Source organism: Vigna unguiculata, chromosome 4 (genome assembly GCF_004118075.2).
Source record: "Vigna unguiculata cultivar IT97K-499-35 chromosome 4, ASM411807v1, whole genome shotgun sequence".
NCBI lineage: Eukaryota > Viridiplantae > Streptophyta > Magnoliopsida > Fabales > Fabaceae > Vigna > Vigna unguiculata.
Genome location: NC_040282.1, coordinates 39,198,119 through 39,216,215, shown reverse-complemented (window position 1 = coordinate 39,216,215; position 18,097 = coordinate 39,198,119). Strand labels below are relative to the sequence as shown.

At 26.9% G+C, this 18,097-nt stretch overlaps 1 protein-coding gene across 1 annotated transcript; it reads left to right on the top strand.

Moving 5' to 3' along the window:
* Positions 1-14,071: 14,071 nt before the first annotated feature.
* Positions 14,072-17,348, top strand: LOC114182420 (protein PPLZ12). Its single transcript, XM_028069288.1, has 5 exons — positions 14,072-14,366; positions 14,550-14,670; positions 14,765-14,856; positions 16,429-16,525; positions 16,719-17,348. The coding sequence occupies exons 1-5, from the start codon at positions 14,172-14,174 to the stop codon at positions 17,090-17,092; spliced, it is 879 nt and encodes a 292-aa protein (XP_027925089.1). The 5' UTR covers positions 14,072-14,171; the 3' UTR covers positions 17,093-17,348.
* The last annotated feature ends 749 nt before the right edge of the window (positions 17,349-18,097 follow it).

Below are 18,097 nucleotides of genomic sequence, written 5' to 3'. Positions count from 1 at the left end.
TGTGCCTTGGATTTGATTTAGAGGTTATACATACATATATACATAGAAGCAAACATGGGATCTGGCTGGACACATGTGGTGGGTCATGGTCAAAAACGTGTAACATTTTAAAATATGTGTGACAATGGTATTTAATTAACAGGTTGTAGATTTATATATGTTACGATTTTATGTTTAAAAAGGTATTTTAAGAGTGAAATAAAAAATATTTAAACTATTTTAAGTATTAAAAGTGAAATAAGATTATTTAACGTTATAAAAATAAAAAGATTGTTTAAATATTTATTTTATGTGTTAGTTTTTTACATAGAACTGATAAGACTATGAAGTCTGGCTATGTCTCATCAATGGACGTGTCCCATGTTTTATGTTGTTCAATTTAATCGTATCTTCCTGTCCGTATCTGTATCTGAACTTCTTAGTAAGAAAGTACAAAACTTGTTAACTTGTTAAAGAAAATTAAGGATGCTGTGATGATTATGTAGTGGAATGATAAGTTATGCAGATACAGAGTATATATACATATATACTGATGGATTTCATCAATGTTTATGTTGACCAAAGAAAAATAAGTGAGTTTCCTGGATATACACATTACACAAAATCACAAAAAAGAACGTTGAATGATTTAAACTATTTATAAAAAGGAACCTAAAAACTTAACCGATTCGACTAACTTCATATCAGAATAAAGGACAATATCGTTTTGGAGTTTATCCAAATGTAGGAAATACACAAGTAATTTCCAAAATTTGGATTTTCTTCGTGGGCAATTAGGTAATTTACTTGTTCAAGTCCAATTGGTCCGTACTTTAGTATTTTCTTTTTATGTTTGGAGGAGATTTTATAAGTATTAATAAAAGGAAATCCCTTTGTACTTTAATGACCTCTTTATTTATTGGGTTAAATATGTTTTTAGTCTTTGAACTTTGGCTAAAAATTAGAATTCATCAATGGTTGAAATTTTGATAAATTTTGGTCCCTAAATTTTAAAAATGAATGAATATAGTTCTTTTAACCCAATTACGTTGACTTTTTTCAACATGTCGAATGTGTTTCATGTTGATATTGGAGTTGTTTACGTCGTTTGACACGTTCTCGGCTCAATATTTATTGAGAAATGCGTTCGAAACCTAAAAAAGAGTTAACAAAATTGGGTTATAAGGACTATATTCATTCATTTTTAAAGTTTAGGGACCAAAATTTATCAAAGTTTCGATGAGGGACGAATTCCAATTTTGAGTCAAAGTTCAGGGACAAAAAATATACTTAACCCTAATTTATTTAATTATACTTCACATACTTGATGTTTTAAATATTTATTTGAATATTGTTTAAATATTATTTTTAAATATCAATCATTTGATAAAGATGTGAGAGTATTTTTATTGAAATAACCTTTAAGTGATTCATGTAATTTGTTTTTTTGGAATTAGTCCAGTTTGAAACTTTGGACTAATTTAGTCATTCATCTTTCAAAATACGTAGATTTAGTCCCTTTAATCAACTTGTGTTAAGTTTATTTGACATTTCAAGCGTATTTCATAATAGTATTTAACTTAATATTAGAGCAAAAATGTGTCAACCATGATAAACAAATCAAATACAATTCTTTCTGAAATGTGTACAAAATATCAAATAAACCTAATAAAATTTCATTTATTAAAAGGACTAAATCTATGTATTTCAAAAGATAAAAGGCTAAATTGGTCCAAAGTTTTGAAATTGACCAATTCCAAAATTCACTAAAAATTAAGGGATTAAAAACATATTTAACCCTTATATATATATATATATATATATATATATATATATATATATATATATATATATATTACATGCATTGTATGAAATGAATTTAAACTTATAACTTATTCTTTTGGAAGATGAGCTTGTAAAGTATGGTCTTATTTGTACTTGTTATAGAATGTTGCTCGAATAACCTAAGATCTTTATTAACTTCAGATTAAAAATTGAAATGTGTTAGATATTATTCAATTTTATCGAGTTGCTTTCTAATAGACAATAAATATTCGAAACACAATAATCAAAAAGCATAATTCAAACGACCAAACACACTGCATCACTGTATCAGTCAAAATATTCTGCCATTGTAGCTGTAATGTCCAAGTGGAAGGACAATTTTTTTTTTTTTAATTTTAGTGTGTCTGTATAAACATATAATACCAAAATAAAAATAAAAAATGTTTATTACAGACAAAACATTTATTGTTTAAAAATATAAACACATTCAATGAATATTATTATATGTTTCTGAAAAATCACGTCAAATTTAATCAATTAATCATTTGCTACTATTAATTAATCTTTTGAAGACAAAGTAATGAGTAAACATGTGAGAATATACAATGATATTTAGTGTGCATGCACACCAAAATCATGCTGAGCCGTAACATGCACAGTGGTTTTATTGTACGGATTATGTTTGCATTATGCACATGCACAATACAACAAAGGGAATATGTGAAAATATTTAAAAGAAAATTTAGATATATTTTTCTCTTTAAATATGTAAATTTTAACAAGTATTGATATATTTTATTTTTAGTTTAATAAAATTATTATCTTCATATAAAATTTTAATTATGTTAATTTTGTTTCAGCTTTTTAAATGGTTAAAATAATTTAACAAGTATATAAGATTAAGTAGTTAATTAAAAGATAAATAAGTATTTAATTTTTTTAATAAGATTAAAAAAATTAAGGAAATTAATATATCACTATTTATCATATCTACTTTATTTCTTAATTATTGAGAGCTTTAACATCAAAACCAAATTCAAATCTTTTAGAATACATAGAATGTATATATAATTGATCAAAATCAAATCCAAATCTTTTAGAATATGTATATAATTGATGCTGTTACATGTTTATAATTATATTAAGTTTAGGACATGAGTCCTCCATAAAAATAAGAGATGAACCATGATATTTTATTTTTTTACTTTGTAGAATCTAAGATTAAGCATATTTATTTCACACAAAGAATCACTTCTCCAAATTGTGCACATGTTTTAATGAATAATTTATAAACCACACTAAGTTTGACTCACATCTTAATTATTCTGTTTAATATGCAAAAAATAATTTTAGTTATTGAATAATTTCACTCAAAATTTTAAAATAAAGGACCTTGAGTTTGATAGGTGAACTAAGGTACGGTATTGAGTTAACAATCAACCGTTGCACGGAAAATAAAATACAAAAATTGAAGAATATTTAATAATTTCTAATAAACTAATACATATTTTCATTAATAAAGTTTTTGTCGTCTGTGATATTATTTTACACATACCACTCATATTGGATTACTTTTCAATTGTGCACCAAGCTCCATTCCTAATTGATTTTTTGCAGATTAATTTATGTATAGATTCATTTTATGATGTGAAATAGGTTTATTTTATTTTTGTTTTATTTCTTCAGTTAAAAATGTTAATAAAAAAGTTTATCTAACTGTCTATCATTTAAAACTATACATTGTAATAATGGTTTTCTAAGAACTGCATTTTAAATAATATTTATAAATAATGTTATCAAATTTGCTTGCCTCAAAGTAAATTTTCATTTTATTAGATTGAATTAATTCTAAATTTATATTTTACTAATATATATATATATATATATATATATATATACACTGACATTTATCTTTGGTTGGTATTATAATAAGTACGTTTATTTTCTGAATTTTTTTTTAATTGTTGAACAGGAAAAAAAAATGAATTTGCTTTTTACAAGTTAAAATTGAATACAAAAGTTTAGAACGAAAGTTTGAAAAAATTATATACAGATCAATTCTTGAATTTGCTAAAAGTGAAACTTGTTGTCGATAGTGTTATCCGCTTCAAATATCTTTGATTGAGTGAGTGTATATGACATCTTTATATTCATTATATAAAAATTTTATTTTTTATTTCTAAATAAATTTGAAATCATTAATTCAACCTTTTGATTAAGAATTTTTAGAAGATAGTTATTTTCATAAAGAATTTTAAATATATTAAGATATAATATAGCATTTGAATAGAGATATTTTTATTTTATTTTTTATGAGGATGATTTTACTATTTAAAATTAGAAAAATCTAATTCAATGTATAAAGACTTACAAATTTAAAATTTTGTATACTCTCTCTAATCTTAAATCAATGTTTCTTCTCTTTCTATTTTTCTTTTCTCCACCTAGGTTAAAGTATCATGATTTTGGCAAAGGCATAATATGTCATCTACTCAATTTTTATTGATTTAAGTGATGGTGTTTTGTTTTTAATCAAAATTTATGATTTTTCTAGGTATTTTTTATATATTCTCAATTAACATTAATTAGGATTTTTTGTCCATATATGTTTTGGCATATGTCAAACACTTTTTTTTTCATTAAGATCAACAAATGTTATTTTTATTCGATTTTCATCCAAAGTTATTTTCAAATAAGATTTGTTATAATAAAAATCAAGGATTAAAGTAATTTTTTACCAACATTAATAAAATAAAATGCGACTAATAATAAAAAAAATCAGTAAATACTAGTTAGAAATTTTCCTTGACGTTTAATTAGATTTTTTTTTACTCATTGCAAAATTAGAATTTCTTAATTGATATTACTATTTCTCTTTCATGAAACTATTTTTAATAAATCTCAGCAACAATTTCTTTTTATTAACATCTAAATTTTTTTTTATTTTATAGTTTATATGATAATTGAAATATTTTTTCCAAACATAACAAATTTAATAAATTAAAATGAATTAACCAGATACAAGAGTTAAACCGTTTCAACTAAAATAACTCACATTTAACATATTTAAAATTCTTTGTTTTTCTCAAAAGAGAATTTATACATCGATAACTAATATCTATATTAAACTAAAAGGAAGAAGACACAGATACAAATAAATATATTATATAATTGTGAAACCCTAGATAGGTGCCAACAGCAACATGAACACGAAAGAAACACGAAAGAAACACGAAGTGTATTTAGTCAGAGGTTGCATAATTGTTGGAGGATGAACTTAGCTGGCTATGTTACATTAACAACTCCCTTTGATTCTTTCTGTTCCAATAACCCTCAACACAGATCTAGATCACATCACTTTGTTTCCCCTACCAAAAACATCGTTAACATTCACAACCCCATCACTCTATTTTCTGTCTAATTAATGTTCTTTCTATTATATATCTAACCCACTCATGAAGAACATAACAAATATTTAGGGACAAGTTATACAGATGAATTTTGTAACACCGTAAATCTATCTTATTTCTAATTAATATGAAATATATACACTATAATACATGTACATCTTGAACGTAAAATTAAATATTACACTTAATAGTTCACTAATAGTTCAATAGTAGGTGATAGGAGTAAATATATTTTTGATCTCTCAAGTTTTAGTAAAATTTGAAATTAATCCACTTTCGAAATATTATACCAATTTAGTCATTCATCTTTAAAAATGTGTGTGAATTCAGTCATTCTTACCAAATTTTGTTAAGTTTATTTAATATTTTAAACGCATTTTATGATAATATTTGAGTTAACACTGAACCGAAAATGTGTCAAACCAGTATAAATAATTCAAATACTATCATGAAATACACTTGAAACGTCAAATAAACTTAACAAAATTTGGTTAAAAAAATGACTAAATTCACGCATTTTTAAAGATAAAAGGCTAAATTGACCAAAAAATTTGAAGAGTAAATAATTCTAAATTTCACTGAAATTTGTGGGACCAAGGACCAAAAGCATATTTAACCTTAGGTGATACAATAAATCCAATAAGAATAAATCTCATCGAAATAGACTTTATATGAGTATGATGTTGTGTTAAAAAAATTGACTTTAAATATAATTTAATCTTACAAAATCGATTTGAAAGATGAGATTTGTACCTATTTATATAATATAAATCATTCTTATTTCTGTTTGATATAAAACTTTCATATCTTAAACTATTTTTTTTTCATTCATATTAAATTTAACTTATATATTACTATTGTCCCATTTCGTACCAAAATCCAATTGGATTATGAAAATCTAATGAATAGATATAGATACAACAAATGATGTTGAACATTAGTATATGATAGAGAAATAAACAAGTTATGGGTTTATAGATTCTTGTAGATGGGTTTTGGGTGCATCCATGGAATGGAGAACACATGTTTGTATGGATCTACATACCTAATTTATAAGCTTTGTTGGTGCTATTTTTTGCCTTTTTTGGATATGAAGGAACAAGGCTTTTATGAACATACATCAATGATGGTGTTTATATACCAAATATGTATGAATGTAGGTACATTACCACACGTGAAAAATATGCATGCATATCTTTTTTCATTGTGGCACAAAAAAAGGAGAAAAAAGTGCGTTTAACATGGGACTAAATTTAGGTGCAGTTAATGTTTATTGCTTTATGAAATTTTGCCTTCTAATTATCTAATCACATAGTAAATACTAATGCATAATACAATTTTTTATAAGAAAAACCATAAATATTAAAACCAACGTAGTTTTTTTTTAATATGTTTCTGTTCTTTAATGTTTAGTGAATTTTAGAATTAGTTTATTTTCAAACTTTGGACCAATTAGCCCTTCATCTTTCGAAATATGTAGATTTAGTCATTTTAATCAAATTTTGTTAAGTTTATTTGACATTTTTAAAGCGTTTCATAATAGTATTTGACTTAACATTAAAGCAAAAATGTGTCAAAGTATAAACAACTCAACTACAATCCTGAAATGTATACGAAACATCCAATAAACCTAACAAAATTTGATTAAAAAAACTAAATTCACGTATTTCGAAAGATAAGTGACTAAATTGGTATAAAGTTTCGAAATAGACTAATTTCACAATTAACTGAAAGTTAAAAGATAAAAAATATATTTAATTTTTTTTTTTACTCATACCTTCTATTTAAGGTCTACGCAAAAATTTTACACACCACCCGTGTCATCTATATATAGATCAAAGATATTACGTATTAAATTTAGAGCTATTTTTGGTTCTTAAACATATATTACTATTATTATTATTTCAATTTACATATGTTTTTAAAAAATTGGACTAATGTAAATATATAGTATTATCACTTAACAAACATATTTTTTACTTTTGCTACAAATTTGTCAAAATTTAGATTGGTTGTAACAGATTGCACTTTTAAAAACTTCATTATCATTTTTTCGTTTCTGAAATCAATATATTTTTTTTTACAATTAACATAATGTTTTTTTTCCTATTATTTCATTACAACAATTTATGCGCTTGCCATTAATTGAAAAGATCTTATAACAGGTTACACTTTTATAAAATATTGTACTAAATGGTACTCTATCCCCTATAGTTCTAAAGTAATTATTTATCTCACTTAAAATTATGAAATAATTATTTATCTCTATTGTGATTTTAATAAAGTGATACTGATTTTTCTTTTGTAATTTTTTTTTTCAAAATAAACATGTATGTCCCTCATGTTTTTAATAAATGATCTTTACTTTCTATATTTTAATAAAATGATACTCATTTATTTTATTTCATTTATATATATTTTTTAATTTCTATTTTAAAAAACATTGTTAATTTTCATTATATTTTATTTATTTTTTAATCAATATGATGTTTTTTATAAGAAAAAATCATAAAATGTAGATAAATGTCCTTAATTAAAACATAAAAAAATTTATATTGTCCATTTAATTTTAAAATATATAAAAATGTTATTCTATTAACATCATACAAAAAATTAAATATTCATTTTACAATTAGAAATTTTTTTGATTATTATTTAATATAATATTATATGAAAAAAAAATGCTGAAATACCTTGAGTGTATAACTCCTAGTAAAAAAAGTTAGAAAAGAAAAATGATCATTTTTCTATGCAATGCTAAACAAACCAAACCTTCTTCTATTCTATTGTCATGTCTGCAAAACATCACAACTCCATTTTCACTCCTTAAAATGTGAAAAACAATTTTCATTTCTCCACCGGAGCAATAACACAAACATCTAATCTACTTCAATTCTTTCACTATGCATACACAACACAATCACCACCCCCTTCCTGCATTGTTCGTCACTATGAATTCCAATTCATGCAAATTACCCTTTCACTATGCATACACAACACAATCACCACCCCTCTCTTGCATTGTTCGTCACTGAATTTCAATTCACACAATTTGCGTAACAATCATAGTAGAAATAAAATATTTGTTCATAAAAGTGATTATATTTATTGTTCTAAGAGAGAAGAATCGTACCGGTTCAAGTCCACGCAACGGAGATGCAAAGCCATTGAACGAGCAACGAATATGCACTTTAGATTTCAGAAAACGCAACACCTATAATTGGATCTCTTAATAGAAACAAACATTAAGGATTTCAAAGTCAGAATTTAAAGACAAGACAAAAAAAAGTTGAAAACCTAAAGAAAAGAAAGGGAAAACCATTACCGTTTGGAAGCAAGGTGAAAATTCGAACGAAATCGCGAGCTACAACTGCAGATGCAAATGGTTTTACTAAGATTGAGATCAAGAGTGAAAGTGAAATTGAGGAAAAATCGTAACCAGGTGAAATTTGAGGAGAGTGGATTTCGAATATATGAATAAAGTGAACTAGGTTAGTTATTCGAACGTTAGTGTATACTAAGTCTGTTTTCGAACGTACGAAGAAAGTGATTAAAAAGTTTTTAAAAACTAAATATAAAAAGTGTCTAAAAAAAGATGTGAAGAGAAATTAAATTTTTCCGGGAATCATCCTACAATCCTTGATACTTATCAAAGGTTTAACAAATTTCCATGATATATATAAATTATTGAAGGTTTTATAACCTCCGTTAATAAATCTTCATTAAAATTAATATTTTTTAGTGTAATAATACAGTTTAAAAGGAATAAAGAAAACAAAAATTAAATAGAAAATACAAATATTATATAGTATGACTTCCCGGTATCCAAAGAAATTGCAATTAATTAATATGTTAGACTTTGATCATTTCGAACTCAGCGGTGTAATTTTTTTTTTTTAAGCATATATAAATAACCGGTAAGAGATTTTACGGATAGGGTAATCGAAGATAGTTACTTTAAATATAACCAGTGAAAAATACAGGTATTTGTATTTTTTAATTTATAGAAATTTAAGTTAAGATTAATAAAAATATATAATTAATTTTTAAATAACAAATTTTAAAAAAATATATAATTTTTTTAAATAACTGTTAAAAGTAAAAGATAATTTTAAAATAATAATTAAATTATTTATAAAATAATTAATTTTTAAAATAAAAATTAATGGTAAAATTAAATAATAAAATATGGATAAAAAAGTATCTATTTGTATATTTTGTTATAAATTATATAAATGTTAATGATTGGTAAGCGTCAATTTAATTTTTTTTAGCAATAATTATATGTGTTTATACCTGGTTATGGACACAGTTTCATACTTGAACAGTTTCTTCAAGGTTATTTTTGTCCAATAAGGCAGTGGATTTGGTCAAAACAATTGAAGAGTCAAACTTTAACAATTAATATCTACATTATTGTATTGTTTATTAGTATTTCTCAACTACATCTAGTTTTACTAGAACTTTGTTAGTTTTAGAGAAAAAAAAAATCTTAAAACAACTTATCAATAACTAATTATATCAAGTCCCCCATCATATAAAATTAAACTAAAATTAAATGTGGTTTATTACGTCTTATCTCATAATTATACACTAATTTTAACTTTGATTCATGTAATTTCTTTTGTGTATCTATTTTATTTAATATTTTGTTTTGTCTTTTTATTTGCTTTTTCTCACACAGAAATTCTGAAGGAAAAGGATGACAAATAATAAAATCAAAAGACTTAAACATTACATAAAGATTTTTCTTCAGTAGTATGTTTACAAAGAACAAAAATATACCGAAGTCTAGTTAAAAGAGAACTTGTAGAAAAAAACATTGCTATACAAATATATATTCATAATAATACTAAAATTAAAAAAAAAAATAACCAGAAACATGTAGTTTTGCAAAAGAAGTTTCCTGTCGTTTGAGAAGTTCAATATAAAGAACATAAAATTGGATATCAAATTATAGTAACTAAAATAAACATTAATTATTAGATTTTATCACACATAATCAAATATAATAATTTGAGTTACTAAAGTTAATAACATTTAGACTAATCACATGACAATACAATTTCGTTCCTGTCTGTGTGTATATTATAATTAATTACACGATTCATAATCAAATCTCTTTTTTTTTTGGTCTTAGTGTTATCATGTTCTTTGATTTATTTTAAAATATAAAGAAGACAAACGTAATATAGTATTATTTCTCAAAAGAAAAGAGGTGTACGAAAAATTATGATGGGAGTGTAGAAAGAAAAATTTAATATTGTGAGAAGTGGCTAGATAATAAGACCAGAAAACCAAATGGGTCAAACGTGGTCCTAAGAAGACTTTTTCTTCTTGCACTCCCATAATGTTTAAAATGACAATTTTAACCTTTGTAAAAATCATTTCCAGATTACATGTTTTAAAAATCTTTTGAATTTTTTTTTTTGAAATTTTCAGAATATGATTTCCAAAATAAAATTTCTAGAATAGTATTTTCAAAATAAATGCAGTGGTGACGTGTTGTAGTGAAAAATGATATTTTTTTTATTGTAAGGTTGTATTTAATAATAATAGGGTGCAATAGGAAAAAGACCCCTAAGAAAATGCTTTCGTTAACGGGTCTTCCTATGATCCGAAACATAAAAATTTTGCCTCTGACGGTATATGAATGAGTAAATTAGTGTAAACAGTGGCTACTTAATTATTGCTACTAATTTTTAAAATGAATAATGCTATTTTAAGAATAATTTGTGTACTTAATTGTACTTTTTAAGCTTAAAGTTTGATGTTGTCTCTAATTAGTTTCTTTTCTCACAATTTTTAAATGTAGAAAAGTTTGTAGAAATAAGTAACATAATCTCAATATTTATTTAGTTCATTCTTACTAAAATATTTGTAGAATAAAAAAATGATATGTTTTTTCGTGCAATGAATATAAACATACACCTGACAACCAATTTGAAAATAATTTGAGTGCATTTCTTTATAAATCAAATTAACATATTTTTTTATAAAAATAATTTGTTATTGAAGATAATCATATAAACCATATTTTTTCCTGTATAATAAAATCTAATAATCAATACTCTTAAAAATTATTGGTGGATTACATTGTAAAAATTATACACCTTTTTCTTTTGTTTTTAAATATAACTAGAGGTTTGTTTTTAAATATAACTAGAGGTGGCAATATGGGCTTGGCTTGTCGGGTCGGCCCACAAGCCAGAAAAAATAACATGGGACAGGTCAGGGCAGTGAACCTGCAGGCTTGTAGTGGTCCGGCCTGTCGAAGTCTGCAACTCATGCGGACCGACCTGCAAGCCGGCATAAGAAAAAAATTTGCACTTGTGTGTATCAGTTATTTTTTTTTTCTTGACTCTTACATTAACGTTCTAAATTTATATGACTGAAAAAGACAAGTATTATGTATTGTTTAATGTATTAAAATTTGAAAAATACATCTTGTATGTCAAAGTACGAATATGAATATGATGAAAATGTTGAATTACCAATTTATCATTCAACTCTCCAAAGTCTTTTCTTTAATATTTTTGTGAACTTCTTAAACTTTCCCAATTTTTTGAACATTGAACGTTTTATCATAAAAATAATAATAAAAAAAAGCAGATTGGCCCACAGGTCTGCACTTATGAAAGCGAGCCAGACATTTCAACCTGCATTAAAAATGCGGGGAGAGCCGAATCGGCCTACATTGCCACTTCCTAACTATAACAAGCTTCAAACATGGTTATCATTTCTGTTAACTTTATTTTGTTATATTTCAGTTAAATTAATTATGCTATGTCCTATCTTTATATAAAACTTTTGGAGTAACAATGATAAACTTCTTAATTTGCTAAATGCTAAAGTATCTAGATTTTCTAATATGACACATATAAATATCTAGATAATTGACGAATTGGATTATTACAAAAACTAAACTATTGCCTTCTTTTATAGGTGGTAGAAACTAATTAGAACCAATAATATTAGTGGCTAAAACTAAAATATAATTAAAATCATTAAAAGTTAATGGCTATAATAATAAGATGAGAGCCACATGACAGGTAGATTTCAAATTCAACTAGTTGTTCATTATGTATTTTAAGTCCTTTAGATTCAAGTAATGTTGAAAAGCTTGACATTTAAAAGAGGCTTAGTAAGTGTAAGATATTATAAGTATTGTTAAGATACATGCAAATTTATTTCATAGCGTTCCAATAATCCTTGACAGGATTATGCATATATGCTAACAACATATGTTATACTGAGTCCACTGCACATCATTTCATACATAATGCTACCAATTATACTACACAAAAAGAAAAAAAAAAGATTATTGGTTACCAATTATACTACACAAAAAGAAAAAAAAAGATTATTAGTGGAAGAAATTTGTCAGTAATCATCAAAACTAATCGATAAATCAAAATTATCGACATATTCCTAATGACAAAAAAATTGTTGGTAAAATTTACTTATAGATAGAAAATTTTATTAGTTAATTGTTAATATCCAACATCCATCAGTAAATTTGTTGATAATTACCAATAAATTTTGGCCGATCATAATTATCTATTTGTAAACATCTCAAAAATTGATCTTTTTTACTTTTTTGTTATTTTTCTTTTTCCTCTCCTCCTCTGTCATGTCGTCACCACTATTGTGTTTATTATCGTCATTGTAGTCTGTTGTGTCATCGCCATCGTGTTCATCATTATTGTCATTGTGTCCATTGTTGTTATTGCCGCCATAACTATTGTTGTTGTTGTCACTTCCTTTGTCGTTATCATCACTACCATTGTTGCATTTGTGGTTGTTGTCACCTCTTTTTACTCTCCTTCTCCTTCCCCTTGTTCTTCCTCTCTTCTTCTCACACATATCCAATTAATTTATATAAAAATTTCGTTAAATTTGATGAGAAAATTGACACTCATTATTAATGAAAGCAGTGACAAATTTTAAAAATTTACTATCATCGATAAATTTTTTGAAAACTGAATTACCGACGGATTTTTCAAATTAAATATTTTTAACTATTTCTCTTTTATAAATTATTGAAGTGGGAAGTTGAATGCACAAATTAATAGAATATAATTTTAGGTTATATAATATTTTCCCACCGCTAAAGTATTTTATTTTAAAAATATAGGGCATTACATAATTTTATAATAATTATGGACAAATAACACAGCGAAACTTTATCTAAAATAAATTATATTTAAAACTCTATTATGTTTCATTTTAATTTCATTTTGTCTCAACTTGCATTTTTTTTAATAAATATCTCTATTTATCGTTGAATGGCTCTTATATTTAATCATTACAATATCGTTAGCAAATAAAAAAATGTGCTACACGTCACATTTTGTCAAATTTTCTACAGGCAGTTAGCATTAAATATAAACACGGGATTTGTTACCTTTTCTTATGATTTTCATAAATATTTAATACTTTGGTAGATATTTTTAGTATTTATTCTATAAAATAAATAAAGAAAAACAATATAAAGATATTGTAAAATATCTAAAATGATTTTTTCAACACCTATCCAATCAAAAATTTATTTGTGAGGGCAAGTCTTTCTCCAATGTTTAAATGGTCACGTGAAGTAGTACTCGTGAATTGTGATACAAATCCCCTTTTAAATATAGTAGAACATTTTAATTTAGTGTAACTTTTATGTACTTTCATTCAACAAATTAAAAGCATGACAAATGTAGCATTTAAGTTTAATGATAATGTAATTATAAAACATTTTCCTTTTGGACAATTTAAAAGTCGTCATTCATATAAATTCTAAAAATATTTACTAAGAACCATTGAAAATATATATATTATTTTGTATTTAAAAGCATGAAGAAAATCTTAAACATTAATCCCAATTAACATTTTTCTATTACATGATTACTTTTCCTCTTGAGTATGAAAGTATATAACATGTTTACTTCGAAGAAGAAGATATTTTCGTTAAGGTAGTGTTTGTTTGTTGTTGATTCTAGGATAGCAACGATGGGAAACACCTTCTGTTTCTTTTGTGGATGCGTCGCTCAATCTAGCGTCGGCGTCGTCGAACAGTGGGGTCGCTTCCACCGCCTTGCGCAACCTGGTTTCCACTTTTTCAATCCTCTCGCCGGCGAATGCCTCGCCGGAATCCTCTCCACCAGAATCTCCTCCCTCGACGTCCGCATCGAGACCAAAACCAAGGTCCCCAATCAATTACGTTTCAATTCCCAATTTTTTTTGTCAGATTTTTTATGTCACAATTGTGTAATGTTTTTAATTTGTTAGCATGGTGTGTGATTTTTAGTTAGTGCAGATTATGACCTATTAATGATAATGGAGAAAGGAGGCATATTGAGTGATTTGTAATTTTGAATTGTGGGGCAGGACAATGTGTTTGTGCAGTTGCTGTGTTCAATTCAGTACCGAGTGATTAAGGAAAACGCGGATGATGCTTTCTATGAATTGCAGAATCCTCAGGAGCAGATCCAGGCTTATGTTTTCGATGGTTGTGTTTGTTAACGGTTCTTTTTTGTGCACAATTGTGTGAATTTTGATTGGTTGTTTTGACTGTGTGTTGTGTGGTTTGATTGGTGGTTCAGTGACACGTGCTATTGTTCCGAGAATGAACTTGGATGAGCTCTTTGAGCAGAAGGGCGAGGTTGCCAAAGCTGTCTTGGAGGAACTTGAAAAGGTAACTTCTTATTTGTAAGTAGTAGGTATTATTTGTATAAACTTGCCTACGAACACTGGTATAAGAAGACATGGATTTAGAGTAAAAATCAGTGAGCTATTGTTCTCCGTCGATGGGTCTTATACATATATAAGAAAGATGAGAAAAGTACAATAAAAGGAATAGCTACAACCTATAACACTTAATCCTAGGCTAGGTACATATACAAAAAAAAAACAGCTTTATGATACAATAAAATGATAATCACGATTCCAACACTCCCTTCAAGTTGGTACGTTTAAATTGTATGCACGGAGCATGGAATATGTAAACTGAATTCTAGGTCCTCTCAAAGAGAAAGTTAGAATAACTGTAAGTTGGTCATTAGATCTCATAAAACCAATAATTTCCTTGGACAAGAACTTCTGGACAAAATGCCAATCTTTGAATCTCTTATGAAACACTAGATTTGAGGCAATTGAAGGAATACCTGATTATCCCAATACAACTTCATCTACTCAACTTCCCAAATTTCAACCCTTGAAGCAGTTACTTAATCCACTCAAGTTCACAGGTGGCCAAAGCTATAGATGTATATTTAAATTTTGCAGTGGATTGAGAATCAACATTTTGTTTCTTGCTCTTCCAAGAGATGATATTCCCTCATGAAGACACAATATTTTGTGGTATGGGACAACTAGCTCATTCTGCATTACAATACCCTATAATTTGAGTATACCCCATGTCCTCATAACGATCTTTGTCCTGGAGTTTTTTTGATATATTTGAGAATGTGAATTACAACATTCCAATGGTCAATGTAAACATTTTGCATTAATTAACAACTCTATTTGCATAAGAAATATCTAGATAACTAAGTTTCTCCCCCACTCTCCCGGCCTGCAGCCTCCTACATTTCTGTGTATCTTGAACAAATTTCACCTTGATCCATCGTTAGCTTTTGATGTGGGTTTATAGTACAGTCAATAGGCTTGCAATTTGCCAACCCTATCTCCTCTAGAATATCATGAGCATATTTTCTTTGTAAAACAACAAAACTTTCCTCTTATTGAGCCACTTCAACACCCAACAAATATTTCAGATAGTCAAGGTTTTTGGTCTAAAAATGGCTAAATAAATGCTCCTTTAGTTGAGAAATCCTAGTGGGATCATTTCCTATAATAATTATATCATCAATATAGACTATCAGATAAACACACTTCCTGGGATAACTGCTTTAGTCCACAAAGAGAGCAATGTAATTTACACACTAGACCATACTCCCCTTGAGCAACAAATTCGGGAGACATGGAGTGAAAATCGTAATCCGTTAGGAAAGAGACTTTACCGACTGTGCAAGGATGCTGATTACGCAAACACTGAAGTTGGGTTGTGCTCCTTACGGTGCACATAACTCTGACTTTTCCAGATGAAAAAGACAGCGAACAACAATGGTAGCAGCCGGAGACAGCAAACATTTATAAGCAAGTGTTTTGAAATATGATAACTTGATAAGATTTTGCTTTGCTTGTCCACTCATCCTTGATTAATTATTTTTCTGAATACTAATGGTCTTTATCTCCTGAATATCAGGTGATGGGAGAGTATGGGTATAATATAGAGCACATACTCATGGTTGATATTATACCCGATCCTTCTGTGCGTAAGGCAATGAATGAGATCAATGCAGGTAAACAATGAAATAAATTTCATGGCTTTCATTATTTTTCATCTTTGTTTTATCAATTAGAAAATGGAGCATGATACCGTTAATATTCTATTCCATCCTTTCCCGCCAATCCAAATATTAGTGGGTTAATTAAGATTATGATACCCTCAATTCTATGCCACGGTATTCAGCGAGGATTTATTTTCTTTGACAGCTCAAAGGATGCAACTTGCAAGTGAGTACAAAGGAGAAGCTGAAAAGATATTGCTAGTTAAAAAGGCAGAAGCTGAAGCTGAGGCCAAGTATTTGGGTGGGGTTGGTGTGGCTAGGCAAAGGCAAGCTATTACAGATGGCTTGAGAGAGAACATCCTGAATTTCTCTCACAAAGTAGAAGGCACTAATGCTAAGGAGGTGATGGATCTTATCATGATAACTCAGTACTTTGACACAATCAAAGACCTTGGGAACTCATCAAAGAATACCACTGTTTTTATACCCCACGGACCTGGCCATGTTAGGGATGTTGGAGAGCAGATACGCAATGGACTGATGGAAGCAGCCAGTGCTCAAGTAAATGTGGAGGACTGATTTTGTAATATTGCCTTCCAAGGTATAGCCCTTTACAGTCACACACATAGTCGAATTATTATAATGGTATTACTCGTGTAAGTAATAAATTTCTGCTTAGTTTTTGTGGAATAAAAGTTTTTGGTCAGTTGGATGTAAAGTCAGATGTTTTTCAGTCGTATTATGTAAACTTTGCTGTCATGCTATATTTTAGAAATTCGAAAGGGAATATAGTACCAAATTCATATGAATTAAAAGAAACAGTTTGTGGCCTTCCTTTTTTTGGAGTGGATTACCTTTTTGAAATATTATCTATTGTAATTTTTATCTATGAACATATTAATATTAATATATTATCACTCAAGTTTCGATTGAACTATTGTGACTAATGAATTGTATTTTTAGTTTTTTTTTTTTTTTTTTTTTTTTTTTTTTTTTTTTTAATTTGAAGGATTAATGTGATAACTTTGTATATTTTCAAATATCAAAATGACCTTTTACCTTTGAATATATATATATATATATATATATATATATATATATATATATATTTGTAAATGTGTAGCCAAACTCTAGTATTGTGTTGCACAACAGTGTTGAGAATGGAAAGTTTTGTCTGTGCTTTCAATACATGAGTTTGAATCATTTTGAGCTTCTATTTTCCAGATTCAGGAGATGCAAGTATATTCTCCCTTAATAGTATAGCTAGGGATGACAACGGATCGGGTACGAATAGTACTTACCCGGAAAAAAAGAATCTGTTCGTTATCCGTTCGTTTACCCGTCGGGTATCCGTTTATAAAATATCCGCGAATATTTTTAAAATCCGTGAATACCCGATACCCACAAATATTTTTAAAAATATATATTTTATAATTTTTTTAATATAAAATTATAAAAAAATATAAATTAAATTAAATTATAATTATAATTAAATTTGACACAATAAAATATACTGTTAATTTTAATTTTAATTAAATTTAACTTAATAAAATATAAATTAAATTTTAATTTTAATTTTTTGCG

Bases quoted from the DNA above. Each gene is read 5' to 3' on its own strand.
- LOC114182420 (XM_028069288.1), top strand. From the start codon at position 14,172: ATGGGAAACACCTTCTGTTTCTTTTGTGGATGCGTCGCTCAATCTAGC. The intron at 14,671-14,764 runs GTTGTGTTTGTT...TTGGTGGTTCAG, and splicing joins CCAGGCTTATGTTTTCGATG to TGACACGTGCTATTGTTCCG. The intron at 14,857-16,428 runs GTAACTTCTTAT...CCTGAATATCAG, and splicing joins TCTTGGAGGAACTTGAAAAG to GTGATGGGAGAGTATGGGTA.